At 42.8% G+C, this 27,597-nt stretch overlaps 1 protein-coding gene across 5 annotated transcripts in view; it reads right to left on the bottom strand.

The window, feature by feature from the left end:
- Positions 1–27,597, bottom strand: part of TAB3 (TGF-beta activated kinase 1 (MAP3K7) binding protein 3) — a 135,936-nt gene that overhangs the window by 5,897 nt on the left and 102,442 nt on the right. For 3 of the 5 annotated variants that reach the window (XM_019486286.2, XM_019486285.2, XM_006258767.4), the window contains 4 exons: positions 14,603–16,055; positions 7,916–8,076; positions 6,685–6,778; positions 4,088–4,171 (listed from right to left, as the gene is read on the bottom strand). In XM_019486286.2, coding sequence (XP_019341831.1) covers positions 4,088–4,171; positions 6,685–6,778; positions 7,916–8,076; positions 14,603–16,055 — 1,792 coding nt within the window. The remainder of the gene's footprint in view (positions 1–4,087; positions 4,172–6,684; positions 6,779–7,915; positions 8,077–14,602; positions 16,056–27,597) is intronic. The other 2 variants (XM_019486287.2, XM_019486289.2) reach the window with 2 other exon arrangements.

Genomic DNA, 27,597 nt, shown 5'->3' with positions numbered 1-27,597 from the left:
AAAGGTCCAGTTTCTCTAGTCTCTCCTCGTAGGGCTCTAGTCTCTCCTCGTTTAAGAAAAAGAAAAAAAAAGCCCTGCACTCATTGGCTCCTTCCAGGCCGGGGGGGGAGGGGGGCCATCCCCGGTGCCCCACACTCCCCTGCACTGCATAGGGGTGCTCTGCCACAAGCCCCAGAGGCCCCGATGGCCACTACAGCAGCCATTGAGTGCTGGCCTTTTTTTTTTTTTTTTTTTTTTTTAAAGCGCCAGGATGTTGGGGCCCAGCGGGGCAGCCATGGGGCGGGGGGGGCAGATTGGGGGGGCAGGCGGGGGTCAGGGGGCACAGGGAACAGGCAGGGGTTCCCTCCACCCTCCTCCAGCCCTTCCCCTCCACTCCCTACTTACTGGCATGGATTGCGGGTCCAGCTCCCTGCGGCAGCAAGCAGGGACTGCCAGAATCACCTCTGAATCGATTCAGAGGCTTTGGATCAATTCAGACCGTTTTATTGGTCTCCCGATTCGATTCAGATATTCGGCTGCCAAATAGGGCTAAATCTCCTCCGAATCGAATTAGCAAGCGAATCTTCGCACAGCCTTACTGCTCATTCCCCTCAATTCAGCAGGGAGGGGAAGAGAAGAAAAGGGTGAAGAGCAGAAGCATTTACCCCATGGGCTCCACAGCCATGCAAGAGAAGAGGTTTCAGCCAGACCCTGACTTGATAAGCCGGTGACCTCAGAGCTAATTGCTCCACAGAGCCCTGGAAGGAGCCAACACTGATCAGGCAGTGAGCTCAGAGCTCATTGTACATGTGTCCCTTTTGTCTTGTTCCTGAATTCACTACTAGCAACTAGCAGCATCTGAGTTAACTATCATTTACAAAGCATTTAATAGTTCTCCTTTCTACTGCCTCCTTTCTATTTAATTATAGACCTGGTGATTATTTCAGAACATTAAACAGAAAAATATTAACCTCACAAGCTGGAAAATGATCTGATTTGTACAAAAATGTCAAAAAGACTTTCAAAAGCCTGATTTTTCTTCCTTGAAGAATGTTTTCAAAGAAGATGTACTAGCAATCAGAATTTGTTTATATAACCTGTACTTTCAAACCATTCCCCATTCACATGCCAGTGTATTTTCCATTACTTTAGCAAGTGTCGTTTAAACAGTTGCCAGTAATTTCTCGTTCATATTCCTTATTAAAGACGATGGCGAATTCATAATGATATTTACCTAATGGTGTGCTTTGTTCAGTACCCTGGCTGTCCACTGTAGAATGCTTCAGAGGCAGATACATATTTTTACATTGCAGCTAATTTTACCATTTGAGAATAATTATTTCAAGATAAGTCAAGAACTAAAATAAAATAAAAATGTGCCAAAAACCACTGAAGCAGGATCTGGCAACCTACATTCAAACGGGTGTTGGTAACCTGCTTGGCATATGGGATCCAGCAGCATGCAGCTGTGCTGAGCCACCCATTTCCTCTGTAGCCCTCCTGCTGCTCTCTCATGCCTGTGCTTACACTCACAACAGAGGGACTGGCTGAGGGTAAGCAAACACAGGTTGGGCTCTCTGGGGGATCCTTGATATGCATCTGCTGCAAACTCTGGTCCCTGGTGGCAAAAGGTTGACCTCTACACTAAGGGATACCTGTCTGTTCCACAGGTTCCAATCTGAGCACTCTGATACCAGCCTTTCACTGTCAGCATCCTTTGGGTGCCTTTACACATGCGCTTAAAGGAGGGAATGAGGTTATTCACAAACTAAATTAACTCTTCTGTGGCCCTTAGCAAAGTGGAACCCCACACTAGAGAAGTTGTGACAATGCTGTATAGAGGAAGATTCCTCCATACAGATCCTCCACTGCCTATATTGCCATAGCATCCCTGAACTTTACCTCTGCATCTATGTGACTTGGAAGAAAATCACATCTCCTTACCCTAATTCCTGATTGACTGTCTCTATCTGGCCTCCTGGAATCCTGATGCTGTTTACTTATCTTACTTGCTTCCTAGCTTTTAGTCTCTGGGTCATGCCCTTAGGCTTGATGCCCACCTACTGACCTATGGCACCTAACTTCTTCCTAGCAGCCAACTACCTGCTAGAGCTATTGCTGTAGTCACAAGCCCAAACTGTTCCGAGTATGATGGACATCAATGAAAACAATAGTAGTTGCTGTGATTGGGCTAAACATAATGCTGTTGGCATGGATTAGCCATGCTGCAACAGCATCACAACTGCCAGATCAGGCCCCTCATCTTACTTTAGCTGTAATTTCTATATGCAACTTTTTCAATAAAGAACAAAAGGATTTGAAAAAAACAAATGCTGATCAGTACCTACATCTCTCTTTTCGTATTGACCTACCTTTCAAGAACACTAAAGCTTGTGAAGCCATTGCCCTGTATGACTCTGCTGGAAGGCACCAGGGCAAAGACAGTGAAATATAGGTGTACCTCTGATAAAAAAAAATATCTGACTGCCATATTCTAATACTCACCATCCTCTACTTTGTGTTCCCAACTCCCTTCCCCAAATCATCTACTCCTATTGAAAGTGATAAGAAAGCACTCTTGGGGTGCACGATACATCAGTCCATATCATATCAGCATCCGTAAAAGGAAAATTGACATTATCAACAATTGGCTTTTTTGGAAGATAACTTTACTGATAAATGCCATGTGCATGTGCGCAGCCGCAGTATGCATGCAGCCAGGAACACAGCCCATCAGTGTGGAGACCAGTGCCGGCCCGTAAGTCTGTTGGGACAAAGGGGTGGGGGGAGGCAGATGCGGGGCCCTGCAGTGAGGGAGGAAGTGGGGCTGGCACAGGGGCAGGTGCTGCCCAGCCAGGAGCAGGGCGGGGTTTGCAAGGGAGCCACGAGCAGCTTGCCCAGGGGACATGGGTGGCTCTGGCCACTGCACGCACCCCCAGGCGAGGCATGGGGGGAGTGTGTTGCCCGGATCTGTGTGTGGGGCAAGGGCAGGCTGCCGTTGTGGGCTGGGGCTGGAGGCAATGTCGGACTCTTCCCAGAGACTTTGCCCCGGGGCTGTACTTGGGGTGGGCAGTGGCAGTGCTGGGAGGGGGGGGCTACAGGGTGGGTTACAGCCACCCCAAAATTTGCTATAGCCCACCCAACACTCACCTCACAGCGCTGCTGCCACCTGCCCTGAGTGCAGCCCCGACCCAAGCCCCCACCCAGAAGAGCCAGACATGTCCCCTGGTCCCAGCCTGCTGAGGCAACTCACCTTCATCCTGTGCACATATCCAGGGGGCACATTTCCTACCCCCCGGTCGTTCCCTGGGGGTGCGTGCAGTGACAGAAGCCGACCCTCTTCCCATCCCCTGAATGAGCCACTTGCATCTGTGCCCTGCCCCAGCTGAGCAGTGCCTGTCCCTGCCTCAGCCCCACTCCCTCCCTCACCATGGGGGCCTTGATCTGTCCCCCACCCCCACACTTTTTCCCTCTCTCCCCGCCCCTTTCCCCCCCAACAGATTTACCAGCCAGACGCTGCTCTCCAAGGTGCTGGGCTTGCATATCAGCAATTGGATTGATATTGGCCAACATGGCTTGTTAATAATCATCCATCGGTACCGGCCCAAAAAAATCTTTATTGGTGCACCCCTATGCTGTAATAAGTTCTTTAAAACGGGATCTAAATTAATTCATATTATCAACTGAAAGTTTGAGAAAACCATGCAAAATACAGATGTTCAGTATTTCTAGAAAACACTCACCTTTTAAAAGTGTAAATATAGATTGAGGAGCCTTATCTATAAATAAACAACCCACAAAAGCCATAGATCTTCACAGTAACTACTACACTACTCTGCAAACACAGTGTCGCCAGAATTGCTGCTGCTGTATCAAGGTAAACCTGTTTAAATATTTTAATGGCACAGCTTGTAAAATGTATAAATAAAGTAACGTGTTTCCTGCTAGTACTGACTGCGCTGAAATAATTTCAGTAATATTATTAAACAAGGGAACTCTCAATCTGAAAGTGAAACCTTGCTGAGGTCTTATTCAGCAATATGCTATTGTCTCACAAAACAGACAGATGCGTATTATTGCCATCCTTGGTGCTTATTTGACAACTCACCTTTTTTACATGGCTTTGGTGGCACAACAGGACCAGGCTCTATATTATCATAAAAGTTACTTGTGGCTTTTGGATCAAAGTTCCCTGTTAAGAGAAATAGAGGAGCAGTTAGAAGAAATATTAGAGTTTACAGATCCTTGCACATTGACTTAACTTTTTCTCCCTCCATATTTTCCTGACTTATATACATACCATCCTATTGCTCTCTTTTACTTTTGAAACATCTTACTTTATGGAAGAAATTGTAGCAGACTGCTTAGCAAATCTGGAAATTATGCTACTCTCTGTAACTATATTGATCAATAAAGCTACAGTATTTTGTGCAAAGCAGTGATAATAAATTCAGGTCTAAAAATAATGCCCCAACATTTCTAGAAGCAAAATGAAGATAAATGAGAGGCAGTAATGTAGTTAAAGAATTTTGGTTAAATTGAGGTCTTTGACTAAAAGGAAAATTAATCTAGATAAGCAGACCTAAAATTACCTTGGTAACTGTACTGTACTAATGTTCTAAATTTAAGGCTTTATTATACATGTCCTTTCCACATGTGGACTCCTGAGAGGTATACTTCAATAGTTAACTTGTTTTGTCATATAAAGTTTCAATACTTCCTCTGACCTTTTGGTCTAGCCTCCTGATTTTTTGTTTTACTCGCTTTAGATTAAACTTTATCATATCTTCCACTGCTCTAATTTCAAAACATAATTGAAATTCCAGTAGGTTAGTTGTGTTTTACAAAGACAAATGAATTCTAATACAAGCACATGCAAGAATTAAAGGAATTACTTCCATACCCTGGATTAAAAGGGCAGATTAAAGTGATCTTGGATTTCAGTAGCGATTAGCCCTCATCTCTGTATAGGTTCTCTTTGTGCCCTGGTTGATATGAAACCATAGGCAGTTTCTATTCTTTCTACAATTTCATTTATTCACTGCAGTTTCGCTGTACATTTTTCATTGCTTTTGAATTTTTTTCTTGCTCTGTTCTCCATTCTGCAAGAATACAATTGACTAATTCATTTTATTTGTTTACAGATTCATAGATATTAGGGTCAGAAGGGGCCTCAGTAGGTCATTGAGTCTGACCCCCTGCCCTAGGCAGGAAAGAGCACTGGGGTCAGACAACCCCTGCTAGGTGCTTGCCCAGTCTCCTCTTGAAGACCCCCAAGGTAAGGGAGAGCAACACCTCCCTTTAAGGACCTTTATGTCAAGGTTTTATTTCCTTTAATGGACTGATGCTCCTTTAATGGTCTCAGATTTTTACACATCAGCATGCAGATGTCTGCCAGGTAGTTTATGTACATATAACAACAATAATGGCATGACATCTGAGAGATTTAAAGTGTGGGTCAGATGTGTGGTGTGGAACTGGTCCACAGGCTGGATCAGGCCCATGAACCCCCTTCCTTTCCTCCTTCCCCTCACCCAGCACACCTGATTCAGTGACCAGTTCAGCTAGTTTGGGACCTGCATAGTGTGCAGTGTGGATCCTGGAGCAAAGGCCACCCTACCCAAACAGTGTCATACATAGTGCCCGCTCTGGGACGCATGACACACATGGTACCCACTCCAGATGGATCTGCATTGCATGACATGCTCATAGCTACCATGTGACATGAGTCCCACACTGGCTGTAGCAGGTCTAGTTGTGCAGCAAGAGTGGTGTTGTGTGCAGCACTGCTGCCACTCCAGTAGAACTATAGTGCACGTGACGCTTGTTCCAGCCACTGCGAGTCACAGACCACGTACTGGATCAAGTATGCTGGGGGAGAAGGCAGGGTCTATAGGCTAGATCTAGCCAGAAGACAAGCCCTGTGTGGGTCTGATCTTTCCCAGGACAGCACAGGTGCTGGCCAGTGGGGCTCCATGGGCCAGATCCAGTCTGCAGGCCATGTTTGACACCCTGATTTAATGGACACAATTGAAACTGATCCCCAATCCCAACAAAGAAATGTTATTTAAAGATGCTGTTTTTAGTTGGTGATACTTTCTTGATATACCTATGATTATAAAACAAAGTATTCTTAAACTTTTTAGATTATTAGTTACCATGGTCTTTTTGCTATCTTGGAAAGCTGGCCCACATGTTAGCACAATGTGAATACAGCAAGTGTGTTCAAAGCTTTAAAGTGGCAGCTGTGACACAGTGAGATTACAGATGCAGCAATTTATTTACTACCAGTGTCACAAAAAGTAATAGCAGACACATGTTTACTTCTCTCAGGAGACATGTTTACAACAAAAAGCTATAAATATATTACGAAGTTGAACACTTTGATTCAGAAGCATTATCTGAGTATATGCATCTGCTACTTGATTGTCTTGACAAAGCTCTTTTTAGCTACAAATTCCAAATATTAATTTATTTAAATGTGGGCAATATTTAATATTTTTATTAGCAAGCTTTATTGACATAAAAAATCATCTAACTAGTTCGTAACTGGGGAAAGGGAGGGGAAGATAGAGGTATCATTCATTCTGAAGTAATGACTTGGTAACAGTAAAATCCAGTTTTAGTTGAAAAGAAAAATCCCAAGCTACTAGTCTCACAAACTGTATTAAACTTACATTTTACAAATAATAACCAAGCCTATACCTCTCGACTGAAGGAGGTCAACTTCTTTCAATGTACAGTCAACATTTATCTGGAGCTGTCTGTTCAGGCTTCTCAATCTGGTCATTTCCTCCGGCTAGTAAGAGAGGACCCAAAATAGCAATTGTGGAAAAGTGAGCATCAACTCCAGCAAAGATGCAACAATCTTATACAGTTTTTAATAATGTTATCAGGGAACAGGCAGGGTCACCATATGCGGGTATAATTGCACCTGAACCTGAATGAGAACAAGAATGTTTAATGACTGTTTTAATGGACTGTGCATGGGGCATTTAGGGAATGAGCAGGGACTAGAACAAATTCTAGTTAGTTAAAATTATCAGGTGTGCTCAAGCTTTTAAAAAGACAATGACAGAAACAAACTTATGATGGAAGTACTTAGATGCAAAGGATGCCTGCACTATATTACACATTCAGCTGCATATTGCCTTTAATATCTTTGAATGAAGCAAATTCTGTTCTTAGTTAAACCAAGGATGACTCCAGTGAAATCAGTGAATCCAGTTTTATATCAAGCTCAGAATTTCACTTGAAGTTTGTGTTAACCATATTACCATTTTCACTTCTGTATAAAGTCACAAGTAACATTTTTTTCCACTTCAGGGAGATCTGATGTCACAGAAAAACTTACAGCCCAATATAAGTTGGGCTAACACCTCTGCTGCAGAGAACTGATAGTCTTAAGTAAGGAACCAACTTTTCCAATGTGACATTTGCATAACTGAGTGTGGATGTTGGCCCTTTCTATACTAAAAAGTTACCCATGTCTAATAGCAGTGATTAATAATGGGTAAAGCTAAATTGATTGGTATAACTTAGCAACAAGCCTTAGCATACCCAAGTGCACCCAGTTAAAATAGAGGGCACAAGTTTTGCCTTAAATAACCTTAGATTTTCCACAGGTAGGAGGTGGAAGGAAGTAGTTTAGGAGTACAGATATATTCCAAACAGTGAGAGTAGCCCAGCTTACTGAAATTAGTTTTTAATAATTGTTGTGGGGCCTGCACAGCAAGCTCCATGTATGCCAAAACAGGTTTCCTGATTAGACCTTATTTTCAAATGTGCTCGCACAATGTTTTGAAAGCAACCATTGCTGTGGAGCAAAAGAAAAAAAAAGCAGGCATATATAGGTTTCTCTATGTTCCTAAAAGATGCCCCAAAAATATGACTCATTTTTTTCTTAAAGTACTAGATAGTAGCACAAACTGCTTACTGTTGGGATTGAGGTTGTACAGCTTACTCTTCTAAGTCGCCTCTGAATCAGATCATGCTCCATACCATTAACCTCAGCTTTCAGTCGCTCAAGCTCCTCTTTCTCAAACTTCAGTTCTTTTGCTAATCTCTCCATCCTTGCTCGCTGATGCAATAGCAAGGCTATAGTATTACAGGGAAGAAATAGTTAGCATAATAGCTGGCATAAAGATAGAAAACTCAACTCTTACACAAGTGACCTTTCCAAAAAATAGGTGATCGTAAACATGCAGCTGAGTATCAGTGTAAAGATGCTTCATGCCAAATGATCTATGATTCAGCACAATAAGGTCTTCCTGAACAAAAACTGTCTTAGTAATTTGAAGTTGATATTACCATTTTGGTCAATGCTTCTTTTTTGTATAGGGTCTTTCTCCTCTCAAAAATACAAAGGCACCTGTACAAGGAGAGAGCTTCTCAGGATGAAACAGCAACCTAATTATAATAACATTGCACTGACAAGAATACACACCAGAGGCAAGATTTCCAGAGTATAAAAGATGCATGTCACAGCTGGTGTTTAAACATGTCATCTGATTACTCACAAGTCCTCAAACATTAACCAAATGTCAACCTCATCCTTTGCAGTACTAATGCAGAATATGCAATTAAGTTTTTAAAATTGCTTCTGGCCTTTGAAACAGAGCAACTTTAGATTCCAAAGGCAATAAATTCACTTATGTTCACAGGCAAAAGTAATAAACTTGGAAAAGTCCTGATTAAAGTAACATATCTAAATAGTTATAATAATGTGACTACAAAGAGATCAATTCCTCTAGGATTTAACTCCACAATTCCATTTCCAAAAACCTTGCTCAATTTACAATTTTCCTCAAACATTTGTCCTTCTTTGGGCTGAAATTTATCACCTAGAGTTGCAAGCAAAGAAATCTGTCATTATGTTGAGCTCCCGAGGCAACTCTTGAGCAGGTTCATTTTCCAGAACAGAGATCAGAAAGAATTTTCCTCAGTATTTTACCTTGATGCCACACAGGTTTAGTTAACCCAGATGACCAGTCTGATATCTGCTGCTTTCTACCTTCTTGACAAGAGGAATGCAGAGGGGAGGGCAAAGGGAAAAGAGTTTTGCTTCTGGTATTCATAAGGGAAAATTGACCAAGTAACAGTTTTACCTGCAGATTGATTCTATGTGACTATGTTCCTGCTGATAAGCAGGGATCCCGGTTTTCTGTTTAAAAATCCATAATTCTGATAAAAATCCAAAATTTTGATGAAAAACCCAAAATCCACATTTTTCTGTGATTAAAATGAAACACCACTATACATATAGTTATCAGTTGAACACAATATTTTATTGATATATTTACAATTTTAAAACTATTTGGAAGCCTACCAGTGCCTCAATCAGTATAATAAAATAAATTCTAAATACCTATTTTGGCATTTGATTTTGTTTTATCATAGAAAATCAGAGCTCCCCCTGCCCCTTTCACTCACCAGGACATGGGTCCAGCTGCTCCACTCTACCCCCACTCCTGCCCCTAGCTGCTTTGTAACACTGAGCTGTGTGCCCTGCCCCTGCCCCTAACTCCCAAGCCATAGCCCCCTGGCCCTACTGGTGCCCGTCACTCCCAACCAACAGTCCCCTACAACTCCCCAGCCGTGCTGGTGCCCTCACTCCAAATCCCCAGCCTTGCTGGTGGTCCTCACTCCTGACCCACTGCCCCCTGTCCCACTCCCACGTGAGGAAGGGGACTGGTGTGTGGAGAACAGGGTGGATGTGTGGGGGGGTGTGGGGGAAGTATGGGTACAGGTGATGTGGGGGCAAGAAGGGTAGCACAGGAGATGCACAGTGGTGTGTGGGGGAAATGTGCTCCTTTAGATTTCTGTGCCCAGAGGGGCATGGGGCTGCAGCCTGGCCAGACCAGCTCCAGAGGGGAGCTGCCTCTGCCACCCAGAGGATGGGACCCAGTGTGGGAGGGAGCACCGTGCTATGGCCACCAAGGTGAAGTACCTCCTACGCACCTGCCAGCAGCAGGGGACACAACTGTGCGCTACCACCACACCTGACTGGCAGCCATGGCAGCACGACACTCCCTCCCATGCTAGGTCCTGCCTGCTAGGCCATGGAGGCAAGATCTACCGGGAGCTGGTCTGACCAGGCTGCGACCCTGCACCGCACTGTGGGTGAAGAAATCTGAGGGGCACATGCGTCCCCCTGATGCATTGCCTGTGCCCTCCTATGCATTGCCTATGTCTCCCCCCACAGACTTACCTGGAGAGAGCTACAGGAGCTGCTCTCCACTACAATGCCTGGCTGTCAAGTGCATGCGTGCGCGTGCCACCCCCTGTCCCCTGGTCCCCCAAGCAGTCCCTTGCAGGCTGGAAATCTGCCAGCCTGCAAGGGAAAACCCGCAGTTTACTGCGTTTTTCTCCTTTAAATGACAAAATCCATATTCTGCCACATCAAACGGAAAACCTGGATCCCTGCTGGTAAGTTAAAAAAAGAAAGCACAAAATCATTACAGAATCTGTAAGTGTTGCTACATGCAAAGCATCTGCAGTCCCTCTCTTTCTTGACCTCTATTCAAAATAATATAAATAGAAAGTTTATTAGAAGGAACAAAATACTGAAAGTAGAACTGCATATCAAAATGAAAGAGAAGAATGGGCTACAGACAGAACTAAACAAGGACGTGACAGATTTTACTGAAGTAGAACAGAAAAACAGGAGGTAAGCCAGAAGCATGAAAATGCAGTATTCTTATTGGTTGCCACTTCTGTGCCGGAAGCAGTAGTACTTAAACCTTAGAATTTATTCATAGATTCATAGACATTAGGGCTAGAAGGGACCTCGGAAGGTCATCGAGTCCAGTCCCCCGCCTGGAGGCAGCAAGTCAGCTGGGGTCATAGAATCCCAGCAAGATAAGCATCCAATTTTTTCTCGAAGGTGTTCAATGTAGGTGCTTGAACCACCTCCAATGGCAGGCTATTCCAGACCTTGGGGGCTCGGACAGTAAAGAAATTCTTATGTCCAACCTGAAACTGTCTTGCAGTAGTTTATAACCGTTCGACCTCGTCATCCCTTGGGGTGCTCTGGTGAACAAACGTTCCCCCAGGTACTGGTGGTCACCCCTAATAAACTTATAGGTGGCCACCAGATCACCCCTGAACCTGCGCTTTTGCAGGCTAAAGAACCCCATAGCTCTCAGCCTGTCATCATAAGGTCTGTTTTTCTGACCTCTGATCATGTGCGTGGCTCTTCTCTGCACTCTCTCAAGCTTCTCCACATCCTTTTCGAATTGTGGGGCCCAAAACTGGATGCAGTACTCCAGCTGCGGCCTCACCAAGGCTGAATACAAGGGGAGAATAATGTCCTGGGATTTGCTTGAGAAGCATCTATGGATGCAAGCCAGCGTTTTGGTCACTTTACTAGCCGCAGCATCACATTGAAGGCTCATATTCATGTTGTGGTCAATGATGACCCCCAAGTCTCTTTCTTATAGAACCTTGAATTAAAAATGCAGTAAAAATACAGGGATTAAAAAAACCAGGAAATCTTATTAAATTATAATACTGAATTGAGAAGTGGTTAGTTGAGTTAGTTTGAAGCCACGCAGAAGGTAGAGCAGGACAGCATCTTAGAAGCTAGCTGGTTCAGAAAAGCATGAGCCTTTCTAGGCAACAACCTACTCTGTCAGATGTTAGAAAGGAATAAATGGAATCCTGTATCTTAACCTGGGCAAAGACATTTAACCGACAAACTCAATGAAATGCATGACTTGCATCTCATGCAAACAAGGAGTTTTAGAGACCATAACTATACTATCAATTTTTAAAAAAAATACATCAACACAAATTGATCTAAAAAAATTTTAGTCAACCAAATCTTATTTTTAATATGCTTATTCATCTTCCAATAAATGACAGATACTGGATCTCTCATTTATGAGGAACCTTATTAGGTTATAATGTTATGGATCAATGCATTGAATCAAAAGCGGCAGCTGCAGTTCAGTGGTAGCTTTGTCTGCCATGTGGGAAACTTTGGGTTCAATTCCTGGATGCACATGTAACTACAGCCTTCAAGGCACTGAATGCCTGGACTTGGTCTGGCCTTTGGATTCTGTCTCGGTGATATAAAGGGAGAGATGCACAGTCTGGGTAGCTTCCACTCCTCCATACTCCTGTCTAGGCATGTGTGTCAAGAGGTCCTGATGACCTCTTATGCATATGCCATGATCCAGAAGGACTGATGGTTGCCTACTACATATATCTGATCACTTTCACTGATGACAGAGATTTAGAGTCAAATGTATATTTCTCAGATCAGCAAAATATGTAAACTCTTCAAAGTTCTCATCTTTAAATCTCAGTTCTGAAACATAAGTTAAAAATATACTATTTCCAACAGCACCAACATCACTACTGGGGCTTTGCTGTGCTACACACTACCTTTTATGCCACTCTGGCTCATGACAGATGCTACATTAAAGGTGCAACTGGATCCAATGAGGAATCCCAACAATCGCACTTTCTACCATGCCACACATGCATGGAAGGAGGTGCAGTTGATGGACTGAGCATCAGATCTTGGGCTTCCCTTACACCAAAAGTAGCAAGCTTGGTTCTCTAAGTACCCCTAGCTGAGCACCCCATTCAGCTGAGGGAGCTCCCAGCCTCTAGAGCAGGGGTTCCAAAACCGGGGATACGCAAGACATCTCTGGGGAGTATGCGGGAGAAATTGTGTAATGCAGGATTTCATTTTCATTATAATAATAATTGGTATTTAAGGGGCTTAAATATAAAACATATGCTGGTAGGGGTACGTGGGGAGCTAGTAAATCTGGTAAGGGGGTATGCAATAAAACAAAAGTTTGGGAATCCCTGTTCTAGAGCACACAGGAGTCTAGAAAGGCTCCTGTGTGCTCCAGATGCTGGGAGAACTGCCCACATGGTCAGTTAATCATGTGATGGGAACCAGCCAAAGTTATTACACATAATTTGTGTACCAAAATAATAAATAAGCTACACATTCATTAACTGAATTAAAGTGTGGCTAGGTCACTATTTAAGATGTGATTAACCAATTAATTATGTCTTAAGTGTAAAGTCTGTCAGGGTACATAATCTGTTGCAAAAAGCATATACACACACACAAAAAAAAAAGGAAAAAAAAACAACAAATCTGGAACAGATGCAAACATTTAATGACAAAACACTGATGATGAAGTCAGCTATGTTTTCTCCAGTAGTTTTGACACAATCTATGATATAGTGGATTATTTGCCAGTTGTTAAAGGTTATGTGGAAGTTACTAAGGAGATCAGAGATGGTATATGGACAGGTTGGAATTGGTAACTAAAGCAAATACCAACTGACTCACCATTCTTATTCATTTCCTTCCCACTCCTGACTGCTTTCACACCATTAATTAACTTATGATTCAGTCTAAATGGAATGGAAAGGATGCAGCAAAAAGCAATTCTACCTTGGGATGCCAAAAGAGCTCAAAGGATGAAAGGTAGAATGAAGGGTCAACTCCTCCTGTACCAAGTTAGTGAAATGGGGATTATAAAATAAAAAGGAAGAACAGAGACAGCAAAAGAGAAGGGTAGACACTTCTCATGTTAGGGGTCTAAAAATGAAACAAACTCTGAATATCTGCTGCTGGTTAGCATTATGCTGTTACTACTGTTTGAACGGCTCGAACGCCAAACTTAAATGCTAACTTGTTTCCTCAGGAAAAGTTTTAAGTCTAATCAGACAGATTTCTGAAACTAACTCTGAAGAAAGCACTTTTCTACCAAAAATGTTTGCTTTCTGATGGAATTCAGAATTAATTATTAGTTCTCATTTACTTTATACTTGGTATTGTGGCTGTAATTATTTATCCTCCTCCCCCCACCTCCACCACACACACAGAACACGTGTCCTAAACCTGTTTGCCAAAAAGGATTTGGACACACTTAACAATGTGTCAGTACACCTGTAGGTCAAGATGACTGTGTATAGGTAGTATAAACATTATCACATCTTCCCAACACATCCTAACGCACATTTCCTCCATGTAGTTTGATAAATTACTATAGTTTTGAAAAAAATTAAACTAATGACGTTCTTCTACATCAAAGCAAATAATGGATTTATTTTATTTTAATCCCTGTCCTAAATCTCTTCCCTTCTTTTTTCACTTAGTACTTGTTTTGTTTGGTTTTGTCTAAAATTAGACTCAAATTCTTAGCAGCAATTGTTTTCGGTTTTGCATGGCTACCCCAGAACCGCATGCTAAAGAAATATATCTGTTGTCAAAAAGTCATTTTAGTTCAGTTATCCATTTTACATTTAAAGTGGTCTCAATGATCATCAAAGCAAAACTTTTACAAAATAAAAACATTTGCCTTTTAAAATTTAACAGCACAGGTTCTCAGTTTCTTCAGATGTCTCATTTTCTTTAGAGTGGTAGCAAGCCACTCCAACACGGACAACCAATCTCACCAATTTATATGTATAACATTAAAATTTAAGAAATACATCAATATTTCCCATTAAAGCGTCCAGAGAATTCACCTATGGTTTTCTGAACAGACTCAATATTCACCACTTTGCAGCAGATGAATAAATTTAAAGCTGCATTTTAAAGATAATTTTTTTCAAGCTTCATTCAGTTAGAAGTTAATGAGTTTACCTTGAGTATAAGCATAGTCATCTGATCCAGAACTAGAACTCCTCTGGTATTTATGGCTTCCTTTCTCTCCTCCAGATCCTGGCATTACTGAAATGGGCTGAATAGGTTCTGGTGCTGCAGAACGCTCTTCTTGGTCCACTAAATTTAACAGATTCTCAGTTGGTGCTGGACCTACTGTGATTTTAAAAACTGTTGGGTTTGGCTGAGATACCATTACCCGGGGAGATTGTGTTGGTGCACCTGTAGGTCCAGTTGGTTGTGTGTAGGTAATATATACTGGATTAACACTAAACGGATGTTTTGGTTGACCTGACATACCTCTTGAAGGTGAGCCTGAAGGTGGAGTAGTGGCTGCATATAGTGGGTGCTGGTTTCGTTGAGATGGTTGACTACTTATTGGTGAAGGACTTCTATTCATTGGAGTCACAGGTCTTTGTGGTGGCTCAACTGTAATTTCTATTTTGTTCATGGAACCTTTGGATAAGTTAGGTCCACCATAAGGAAGGTAAGATACTGAATGACCACCTAATTTTTGACAACTTGGGGGCACTTGTTGATACGGATGGGGTGAAACAGTTGAAGGACTAGGAGGCATAAACACATGTGAGCTCTGATGGCCTAATTGAGTAGACTGCACTTGGTGCTGAGGTGATCCAAAGGGAGAAGGGCATTGAGAAGGAGGCGGTGATCTAAAAGCTGATTGAGGCATCTGGGGCTGCTTAGGAGAATACTGAGAAGGTTGGTAGTTCTGTTGATGTGGATATACCGGCAGAGGACGTGGAGTATAATGTGGAACTGGGCCCTGTGGCGATGAATGCCATTGTGTATTTTGAGGAGTCTGTCGTCCTGAAGAACTTTGAGATGTCTGTCTTATATATATAGAACCAGGAGTCCCATAAAGATTGCTTGGAATCTGTGGAAGAATTTGTAAAGCTCTGGGTACAGTTTGTCCAGAGGGGAGGTTCTGTGATACTGTAACAGTAATAGGATTTGTACTGTATCGAGGTATGTGCATATATGGAGGAGGAGGAGGGCCTTGCATAGCAGACGTGTTCATTCCTGGTTGGATGGAAGATGGCTGTTGAGGTGGTTGTGGAGGTGGAGTAGCTGCATTTCTATTCTGGTCATTCATGAAAAATGGATTGTAATTCGGAGAAGCAGCCACAACAGCTGGAGCAGAGTGCGGCTCTTGAACTAAGCAGATCAGCTGTTTACCTGCTGTGCGCTGTGGATCAATGTGTCCATCACTTGAGCTATGTACCAGTGTACGACCACCATTAAGTTGAGTTCCATCCCCTGCATGATAGCTGGTATGAGGATGGATACCCAGATTAATGTGCAAAAGGCGATTCCTATTCATTCTGGTGTCATCAGGGCTATGGTATTCCATATATAAGTATTTGTTGCTCTCCTGTGCAAGGACTCGACAACAGGCATCAAGGTTGTTGTTGTTCTAGGAGCAAGAATTGACACCTATTATTTTCAAATTACATTTAGCAACACTAACCGACTATATAACTCACCATATATTCAACTGAAGCTCCAATCAAGCCTATCTTGAACATGTTAAGGATAACATATCATGATAAGTGGCATAGCTATGAATCCTGAAATAAATTAAAGATAATCCCTAACAGCTCAAGCAGCCTGCAGTGAAACCCTATGATAACACTGCCTACTGAGTGACAGACATAAAATATAGCAAGTCCAATTAAGGGAAACAGAACCTGGTAACAGTTAGTGCTTTTACATTAATTCCTGAAAAGCCTCTCTTCTCAAGGAAACCATACTTGCATATATTTAATTCTATTTCAAATGAGAAAAAACTCTGCATGTGATAACTCTCTCACAACCTCAACCTTTACAGCATTCAAAAATAAACATTTCCATCATGTAGTATGTTATAGCCAAACCTCAATAGTTACTAATTTTCTAATCAAAATACCAGTTAAATATAGGTTTGCTACTTATTTTACTGGCAATTAAAAATAAAGTGAAACATTAAACTACAGGTTTTAGAATTTCCCTTAATATATAATTTTTTATTCTGCTCAACTTCCCTTGCAATAGACTGCCTTTGATTCCTGGACTTTATCTCTTTCTTTAACACACTATTTCAAGGATTTCTTTATCATGAGGACAATGTAGATATGACAAATATCCAAAAGGATAGCCAAGCTGATAAATACACATGCAGAGACTTGAGACATATTTTCTTAAAGAGTTAAAAAGATTATAAAGGGCCACAACCCAAAGGGGAGGGGAATTCAGGATGAGTGGTTGCTCCTCAAGGGAGTGATCCTGGAAGCACAAGCAAAATCTATCCCGTCTCGGAGGAAAGGCAGCAAAAGGGCACAGCAGCCCCCTTGGCTCTCCAGGGAACTAGCGGACCTCCTGCATCTTAAAAGACAGACCTACAAAGGATGGAGGACTGGATCCACCTCCAAGGAGGAATACTCTGCACTGGTCCAGACCTGCAGGGAACAAACCAGGAAAGCCAAGGCTGCAACAGAACTCCAGCTAGTTACAAATATCAAGGACAATAAAAAGTCCTTTTTTAGATACGTGGGGAGCTGGAGGAAAAGCAAGGGCAACATTGTCCCATCTGGTTTAGCAGGGGTCCAACGGACAACCGACGCCCAGGAAAAAGCCAACTTGCTAAATGGGTACCTTGCGTCGGTCTTTCACCAGTCCCATGGGACACCCCTGCCCACTACGGGACAGGGAGGCCCAGGTGAGGGAGATTCCTTACTTTCCATCGATGCTGACCTCGTGAAGGAATACCTTGAGAGGCTGGATACCTTCAAGTCAGCCGGCCCTGACAGTTTACACTCCAGGGTACTCAAGGAGCTGGCTAGCATCATAGCCCAGCCTCTAGCATGGATCTTCGAGAGCTCCTGTCACTCTGGTGAAGTGCCCGATGATTGGAAGAAGGCCAATGTGGTGCCTATCTTCAAGAAAGGGAGGAAAGTGGATCCAGCAAACTATAGGCCCATCAGCCTGACCTCTATCCCGGGAAGGTCTTAGAAAAGATTATCAAAGAGGCCATTCTTAACAGAGTGGCCGATAGCAACATCCTGAGGGATAGCCAGCACGGATTTGTTGTGGGTAGGTCTTGCTTGACCAATCTCATTTCCTTGTATGACCAGGTGACCTATCACCTGGACCAAGGAGAAGAGATTGATGTCACAGAATCATAGAAGTAGGGTTGGAAGGGACCTTGTAGATCTTCAAATCCGACCCCCTGCCTGGGCAGGAAGAAAACTGGGCTCAAGTGATCCCAGCCAGGTAGGCATCAAGCCGCTTCTTAAAGACCCCCAGGGTAGGAGCCAGCACCACTTCCCTTGGAAGTTGGTTCCAGATCCTAGCCACCCTAACTGTGAAGTAGTTCTTACAGATGTCTTATCTAAACCTACTCTCCAACAACTTGTGGCCGTTATTCCTTGTTATCCCGGGGGGCGCTAGGGGAAACAAGGTCTCCACCAAACCCTTCTGGTCCCCACTAGTGAGTTTATAGATGGTCACAAGGTCCCCCCTCAGCCTTCTCTTGTGAAGGCTGAACAGGTTCAGGTCCCGTAGCCTCTCATTGTAGGGTCTGCCCTGCTGTCCCCGAATCATGCAGGTGGCCCTCCTCTGGACCCTCTCAATGTTGTCCACATCCCTCTTGAAGTGGGGTGCCCAGAACTGGACACAGTACTCCAGCTGCAGCCTGACCAGTGTTGCGTAGAGGGGGATAATCACCTCCTTGGACCTACTTGAGATGCAGCTGTGGATGCACGATAGGGTCCGGTTAGCCCTGCTGACCGTGACCTTGCACTGTTGGCCCATGTTCATCTTGGGGTCAATGACAACTCCAAGATCTCTTTCTGCCTCCGTGCTCTCAAGAAGGGAGTTTCCCATCTTATAAGTGTGTTGCCAGTTACTACTGCCCAAGTGCAGCACCCTGCACATGTCCATATTGAAACACATCCTGTTTTTGTTAGCCCACCCTTGCAACCTATCCAGGTCTTTCTGCAGTCTTTCCCTCCCTACTAGCGTGCCCACCTCACCCCAAATTTTGGTATCATCAGCAAATTTGAACAGGTTGTTTTTCACCCCGTCATCCAAATCGCTGATAAAGAAATTGAACAGTGCAGGCCCAAGGACCGAGCCCTGAGGGACTCCGCTGCCCACTTCCCCCCAGGTCGAATATGACCCGTCCACCACCACCCTCTGAGTACAACCCTTCAGCCAATTAGCAATCCATCTGACCGTGTAGGCATCGATGCCACAGTCGCCTAGTTTTTTAATGAGGATGGGGTGGGGGACAGTGTCAAAGGCCTTGCTGAAGTCCAGGAAGACTACATCCACGGCAACACCTGCATCCAATGCTTTTGCAACCTGATCGTAATAGGCAATCAGGTTGGTCTGACATGACCTGCCCCTAATGAAACCGTGCTGGTTGCCCCTGAGCATCATCCCCGATGCTGGCTCATCGTATATCTTGACTTTAAAAAAGCCTCTGATCTGGTATCCCATGACCACCTCTTAGTAAAACTGGCTAACTGTGGCCTCAGCCAAACCACGATCCACTGGTTGGGGAATTGGCTCTGTGGTTGGACCCAGAGGGTGGTGGTTGACAGAAGTCAATCGTCGTGGTGCCCTGTGACCAGTAGGGTCCCCTAGGTCTCTGTCCTTGGGCCTATACTATTTAACATCTTCATTAATGATGTGGACATTGGTGTTGGAGGTGGACTGGACAAGTCTGCCAATGACACCAAACTCTGAGGTAAAGCGTCCACACCTGAGGACAGGAGGGTGATCCAGGCTGACCTTGACAGGCTCAGGAAATGGGTGGATGAGAACCTGATGGTGTTTAACACTGAAAAATGCAAGGTTCTCCAACTTGGGAAAAAAAACCTGCAGCATCCTTATAGGCTCGGCAGTGCTACGCTGGCTAGCACTATGGATGAAAGGGAATTGGGGGTCATGATTGACCACAAGATGAACATGAACCTGCAATGTGATACTGCTGCTAGTAAAGGAAACAAAATGCTTCGTTGCATCCACAGATGCTTCTCAAGCAAATCCCAGGACGTCATCCTCCTGTTGTACTCAGCCTTGGTGAGGCTGCAGCTGGAGTACTGCATCCAGTTTTGGGCTCCACAATTCAAAAAGGATGTGGTGAAGCTTGAGAGGGTGCAAAGGAGAGCCACATGCATGATCAGAGGTCAGGAAAACAGATCTTATGATGACAGCCTGAGAGCCATGGGACCCTTCAGCCTGGAAAAGCACAGGCTCAGGGGTGATCTGGTGGCCACATATAAGCTCATCGGGGTACTTGCCAGGATCTGGGGGAACATCTGTTCGCCAGAGCGCCTCAAGGGATGACAAGGACAAATGGTCACAAACTCCTCCATGACCATTTCAGGCTGGACATAAGGAAGAACTTCTTTACTGTCCGAGCCCCCACAGGTGGTTCAAGCACCTACTTTGAATGCCTTCAATAGACATTTGGATGTTTATCTTGCTGGGATCCTATGATCCCTGCTGACTTCCTGACCCTAGGGCAGGGGACTGGACTCAATCTTCCGAGGTCCCTTCCAGCCCTAATGTCTATGAATCTATGAATGAGCTACCGTGCACTAATAATAAGCTACTGTGCAGTCAGTGTCCCCACAAAGCTGTTCAGGGACACTGCTGTAGTAACTCTGGTTACTGTACAGTCATTTAGTACTTTCATCTTGTTACTACTGCACAATAGCTCATTGCTACTGTACACTAGTTCGTTACTACTGCACAATCAGTGTCTTGTGTAGACGCAGCCACTGAGCATGCCTACATGTGCGTTAATATGCTTTTCCTAATGCACAATATGAGGTATTAAATAAATGTGCATTAGGCTATGGTAACGCAAAATAGCATAACTGCCCGCTTTTTACATGACACTTAATGCATAGTAGCCTATTCTACTGCACATCAGTGTAACAGCACTTTTTTTATGTGCCACTTTAATGAGCGGTAGAATAGACTACTGCGCATTAAAGCGCACATGTTGACACACCCAGTAAATACTATTACTGTCAAAATGAAAAGCATAAATTAAAATTTTAAATTGTTTTGACTTAACATCCATTTGCAACATTTCTTGTATCCTGACACTTCATGTTATACTTTTGTAAAGAGAAATACACTTTAAAGCTATTAAAAAAAGGTTTACGCAACTCTCAGATAAATGAAGACTCTAAACCCCTTCAAATTTCAAGAATGGTATGATTTATATTTATATGCCTAGATTGGTATATATGCCTTACATTTTTTAAACTTAATCAAATCCAAATATCAAAGGGGCTTTTCCCACATCCACCTTTTTATTAGTGGCTGAAGTCTTTTTATGAGGTCTTAGTCCAAGGTAATGATAAACAATTCTGAAAAAAATTCACATAGAGTTGCAGAGTTTTTTTATCCTTATTATTTATGACAAGTTAAACAAAAGCCTTGAATCTAAATCCTGGTCTAAACCTTACCGGAACTAATAACTGCTTGAGGCACCTTTGCCCAAAGGCTTTTTGTTATATTTTATCTTAAGACTGTTGTTTCTTATGAAGTACAGTATATCTTAACAGGCCAAAAACAATTCAATAATTAGGAACAAGGACTTATTTATACTTATGAAGTTCTCTTTTCCCACCAACAGTTTACTGAAAGATTAAAAAGTTAATGCCAAAATGAGTAATGCATTTTTTTTCACTTGATAAAGAGCAATTCTTTTAGCATGTGTAAACATTTCATCAAATTAAACCCTTCTCACATTGTTTTAGTATAAAAACATGTATACTATTTCAGTAGCTTCCTAAATGAGAATTAACTCCACTTTACCAGGTGATCTGCAAGTAGTCTAGACCAGGGGCACTTAGCCTCGAGCCTGCAGGCCAAACCTGGTCCATAAAGTTTTGGAATCCAGCCTATGGGTCTGGAAATTTAGCAGTAGGAAGCAGTGGCAGTTAATACTGCCGTCCCTCCCTGCTGCCAAAATCCTAAGCTCCACATAGCTGGGCCACAACTCTCCCCCAGTAGGGCCTGATTGGGGCTTAGCCAGTCCCCCTACTCTCCCTACAGCCAATGGAGCTGGGCCATGTCCCTTTCTCCCCACAAGGCTGGGCCATGCCCACTCCCCCTTTGCAGCTGGTTAGGGGCCAGCCCACACCTGCTTCTCTCCCTATCACAGGGATGGGACAGTCCCTCTTCCTTCCACCTGGCCAGGTTGAGGCTGGGCCACATCCCCTTTCTTCCATGAGGCCAGGATACACCTTCTCTCCCTGTGAAGCTGGTTAGACTATGGCACCCTTCTCCTAGCCATCATGGGGCTGGGTCAATCCCTCTTCCTTCCAGCCAGGTTGGAGCTGGGTTATGCCCCTGCCCCCACCCCGACCAGGGCTGGATCGGGGCTGGGCCAAGCCTCTTCCCCTGCACAGTTGGATCAAGGCCAGGCCCCCTGCCCCCATCTTCATGGACATCCAATTGAAACATCCAGCCTGTGGAGGGACTGGACTGGGCCCTGCCCATCCAGTCTGCTGGACAACAAGGTTCGGCACCACTGGTCCAGACAGTTAGTGTTACTATTATATTACGTTGTGGATTACATTAATACTGAGACTAAAGAAGAACATTCAGTATATACTCAGCTAAAGTTTTACTTCTGTTATTTTGTCTTCTCCAGCTCTGCTCATTTACTGGCTCTCTCTGATACCTCAGACGATGCACTGTTTTTATAATTTTTTTTAATATCTACTTCTGTTCACAGGTGAACTATGGGGAGCTGTCCAGAGTGACAAGAGCTGAAGAATTACAGTAGGATGTTTGGGAACCAGAGCCTTAAGTTAGAGTGAGTAACAATATGGCAGTGAGCTACAGACATAGTAGAGGATAGCCAATTGCTGGCAAGCAGCTCACCTGTTAAGTAACCAGGACAAACGCATGGTCTATATACACTTGCTTTAGCTGCCAGAAGTTCTGGTGGCAGACAGCAACCATCACCTCCAACATGCTCAAGAACATGCACAGCTATATGCTTCTGGAGGTTCCACTCAGCACCTGCTCCAGAACTAATATCTTGTCAGCAAAATGTTTTAGACCGGGCCTTAGTAAAGAATCCATAGTGCTCTTCAGTTCATATCATAATGTGACATAAGGAAGAGGACATGGGTGTAGGTTGTAGCTGTGTTGGTCTAAGGACATAGGCAGAAGAAATTCTTTGGGTAAATCTGCTATCTTTTATTAGACCAAAACAAATAGCTGGAAAAATTCTTCTTTGCAAGCTTTCATATATAAATACCCTTTGTCAGGCTGAGGAAGCATCTGCAGTTGGTACCTGCTCTTCCTGGATGCATGTGTGCATACCAGCTTCTGGCTTCTTTACTATTCAGTCCATCCAGGAAGAGTATGCTAATATCCAAATTATAACAATAACAAAGCTGTTGAAGCACTTCTCTAGCTAAATTAAAGGCCTCTACTCAGTTACCTCCTCTAATGATGTGGAGCTTGGAGCAAAAAGGATTCCAAAGCCTTCTGACAGGCCTAGCAACAAATAAAAAGAGCAACTCAGAAGGTTGAGATTTCTACAGGGAACCAGATCCTCTACTTGAAGGGAGGGACTATGCTGGTAAAGTTACATCTGACACATATATTCCTTATCCCACCATCAAAAACATCTACCCTATTGAATATTCTTTTCCCCAGGTATGCAGCCCTAGACAGACAACTGGAGGTGAAAGATAATAGGAAAAAAACAGGTGAATGGAGACAGTCCTGCCAGAAAAGATGCAGGCATATGAAAAGCATCATCTTGTTTTTCATTAGCAGGCTATGGGCTTACACATTTACACTGATGCAAACAATAAGCAAAGAGATGACAAAACCAGAAATCAGTTTATGTGCTTCAAATTCAAAAGCAAGTTATCCCTAGAAACATTTTTAGTAGAATAGTGTAAGTTATACCAGTAGTGTAGTGGGTAGGCAGTTGTCTGTTTTCATCCTGGGGGAGCCATCTGCTGTGGACCTATCTGGCTATTTAGATGCTTCCCCGAACACCTAGTGTCTATCACAAACAGCTACTTCTGGACAGCTCTATCTGTCTGCTTGGGATCCCAGTATAATTTACCATGATATACAAAACATAAATTACAGCTGTTGTAATTATGTCATATGTCCAGACTGAGTTTTATAGAGCCTGATCAACATAGCTGAGACACAGCTCTGGCCTGCACGCTAAGAAGGTAAATCATTTTGAGATCACTTTTAAATTCATACTATTCGCTAACTGAAGCCTGTGTACAAAATTTTACACCAAAAACAACAACTCCAGTTATACTGAAATAACTAACTAATAATGTGAAGTCACAGTTAGCTATTTTAGTTTTATTTGCCAGGTAGACAAGATTGAATTCTCTTCACTACAACCTGCAATTCATAGGCAGGTGCATTTTTTAGCTGAACAGGAATGAGATTTCCCATTGTGTAAAAATTCAAGTTTTCCAAAATTGTGCCTCAGTAGAAAACAGAGGCCTTTTGAAATTTACAATGAAACAGGAGAGACACCTTGCATCCTCAAGGAGCTAAGCTTGTAGTTAAGGCATTCTCACCTGGGATCTGGAAATCCCATTTCAGGTGCCACCTCTTACAGATGTTGAAATCCCCAGGTGAGTACTCTAACCACGAGGCTACTGGCCATTCCATCAGAAGCATTAGAAACCTTTCTAACACATTTCATCTCAATGACATTTCTACAAAACACTGCAATTTCAACAAAAAGATTCCAACTAGACCTAGATACTGGCTCCTTCCCAGAAGTTCCCCAGTTGCTGCTTCTGGAGTGGCTGTTCTCCTCCTATCCCACACATTCACAAGATAATCTTGCATTTAGTGAATGATAAATGTAATTATGATCTTAAAACGTGTTTAAAGCAGTGATTTTCAACCAGGGTGCTGTGGCACCCTGAGATACTATGACAGCCTTTGAAGGGTGCTGCTGGGATAGAGAAGACAAGATAAGCTCAGGTTCCAATGAGAAACATGTAGGCTCTTCCCTTGCAGCTCCACCTCCCCCAAGTCACTGCAGCACAGGCTGTTCCCTGCCAACCACTCCTCCTCCTTCTTGGCCCCTCTCTTCAAGGAGATAAAGGAGATAAGCACTATAATAAATAAACTAGTTTTTTAAATGCACAGAAGTTGCAGAGGGGTGCCTCCAGAATCTAGAGAGGTGGAGAACCACTGGCTTAACGGTTTTACTGAGAAAAGTGACTATAAAAATTGAAAACCTTACTCAACCCTTCCAGTCCAGGTGTGCCTGTTTAGACTCTAGGTCTATGCCCAGACAAGCAGGGGCGTGCAGTTGGCAGTGCCACAAACCACATTCGGGGAACATTAAAATGTGCCTCGCGCTGCAAATTTATCTTCAAATTTTGGTAGCAAAAAAAAATCCTGGTAGGAAAAAAAAGCACCAGGAAAAAACACAGCGTGGCACACACTATGGAAGCAAACATGCAACAGCAAAACATGGAGGTATGGTCCTCCAGGGAGATGCTCTGGCTGCTAGCCTGAGCATCTGCACTCCTGCAGTTGTGTCCTTGCTCCTCCAGCAAGCCGAGAGCCAGGAGGAGTTGGGAAAGGGCAGTTTGCCCAAAGCAGAATAATTTGTCCCTCAAAAAGTGCATGCACAGAGAGGTGTGTGCTGTGGCAAAATTAGAGATGTAAAATTTCTGGAAATTTTGAAACCAGAGGGGAAAAAAAAAGGTCCCCCCCATTTTTTCCTGGAAAAAATAGAAATTTGGGGAAAACTGAAATATATGAAATACTTATTTTCTTAGCACCCTTTACAGATCTAAATTCACTTTCCTACTTTAAGAACATAAAATGTATTCTGTATAGCTTGGTTTGCTCATAGGATTATCATGTTTGGTGTATTTATTACATTTAAAAGTATATTTTATGCAGACAATAATTACAAATTTACTAATTGAATTTATTTTAAATGTTTTTAATTTCTGTTACAAATGGAGCTACAAGCTGCTGAACTCTAAGGAACCTAGCACCTCTTAGTTTTTCCCAGTTTATGAGAAGCAGGCAAAAATTAAAGTTGAAAATAGAAGAAACCATCAACATTACAGTAAAACAAAAAAAGTTATTACATATTCTGGACTTAAGTCTTCTCCACAATGTTAAGCAGATACAGAAAGTACTCATTTTTAGAAAAAGAGCTGAGAAAAAGAGGGGAATAAAACCGAAGACTCATTGAATACAAATTTTGCTACATGAAACTTTGTCTAATCAGTCTCATTTTTTGAGCTATCACTATCAGCAGTTTCTGCTTCTTCTGATCCTTCACTTTTATCATCTTCATGGACTTCTTAAAACTGAAGGTTTGTCTGGATTGAGACAAGCTTCTCTACTCTTTCACGTGTTAGTTTATTTCTTGATTTGGTGTGAATATTTCCAAACATAGATCGGTTTCTTTCACATGCTGCAGAAGATGGAGGAATCTGAACCAGGTGAGAAGCAAGAGGAGTCAGTGGCTGTGTCCTGCAAAGGCCTTGCCACCATGTTGCAGGAAGAATATGCTTGGCACTAGTCCCAGACTGCATTCCTGGTCCAAATACCTGAAGATGTTCTGTATTCTGCAACATCTGAAAGTACCTTTCCAACATCAAGTCCTAAGTGTGTTGCTTGTTTTGTAATCCAGTTAAATGCAGTAACAGTGCTATCATTACCAACATTTCTGCCTTTGAATCTTGGATCCAAGAGATTTGCAGCAGCATGAATTGATTGGCAACAAAATTCTTCGTATCTGTTAATGAAGTCTTTCACTTTTCTTTCTTCTGTACTTGTAAGCGGAGATACACTTAGATTCTCAAAAACAGTATATTTTATCTGGGCCATTTCATAAGGAATGCCTGACAAAAGTACACTGTCTGATTCAGATGCAGTGATTGCTGAAGAAATTCGCTTTATAATCTTCACAGAGTTCTGCAGCTGAACCCAGAAGACATCCTCATCAAGTACCATGTTCCTTACACTTCTGGATACTTTAAGATCCTCAATTATTACTGTTTTTCGAAAAGCTTCTTTGTTTTTCAGTAAACTTTCAAATGAGATCACCACTCCACCCCATCTACTTTTACTACAGTTTGAGTGTTACTATTTTATTCTTTGCATTCTTTTCTTCCCGCTTCTTCTTCAAGGCTGCAGCTACAATGAGTAGCTTTTACATGTTTTATAACTTTTTTTGCTCTTCTATAGATATTCTGCAGAGTGTCCAACTTCATGATATCATTAAGAAGCAAGTTTAGCCCATGGGATGCACACCCTATTGCAGTAATATGTGGACATTTATCCATTATGATCTCTCAAGCTGCTTTCATGTTACTTGCATTATCAGTCAGCAAAGCAAATACTTTACCACTCTCAATCTTCTGTAGGACTTCACATATTTTACTACTGATATACTCTGCAGCATGCCTGTTCTCTCCTGTTTCAATGCTTCTGTAACAAACTGGTTGAGGTGTTGTTATTACAAAGTTTATGATTCCTTCTCCCCATACATTTGTCCATCCATCCATAAGTACTGCAAGACACAGTGCTTCGTTGATTTTTCCTTGCACAGATTGCATTACATGTTCATACTGTGGCTTGCTCAAAGAATGTCTGCTGGGAAACAGTATGATGGCCTTAGTAATTTAAAAGCTTCCTGCCAGTATGCATTTTCAGTTATTGACAATGGCGTCCCAGAAGAATGCATTGTTCTTGGTCAATTTTTTCCTGATCTTCAGGTGTCATTTTGTCTACAAATGAAGCTATTGAGAGTCTTTTGTATACCACTGGTTGCAATATTTGGTTACTTGAAGATGTTGATTGGACAACCCTTTCTGATGCTGATGTTATAGAATCAGCAGCAGCAGCAGCAGGAGGACTTCTAGATCGAGAACGTTGGAAAGAGCTACTTGCACTTTCATCATCATGAT

This window comes from Alligator mississippiensis, chromosome 1 (genome assembly GCF_030867095.1).
Source record: "Alligator mississippiensis isolate rAllMis1 chromosome 1, rAllMis1, whole genome shotgun sequence".
In the NCBI taxonomy this organism is placed as follows: Eukaryota; Metazoa; Chordata; order Crocodylia; family Alligatoridae; genus Alligator; species Alligator mississippiensis.
This window is presented reverse-complemented; position numbering and strand designations above follow the sequence as displayed.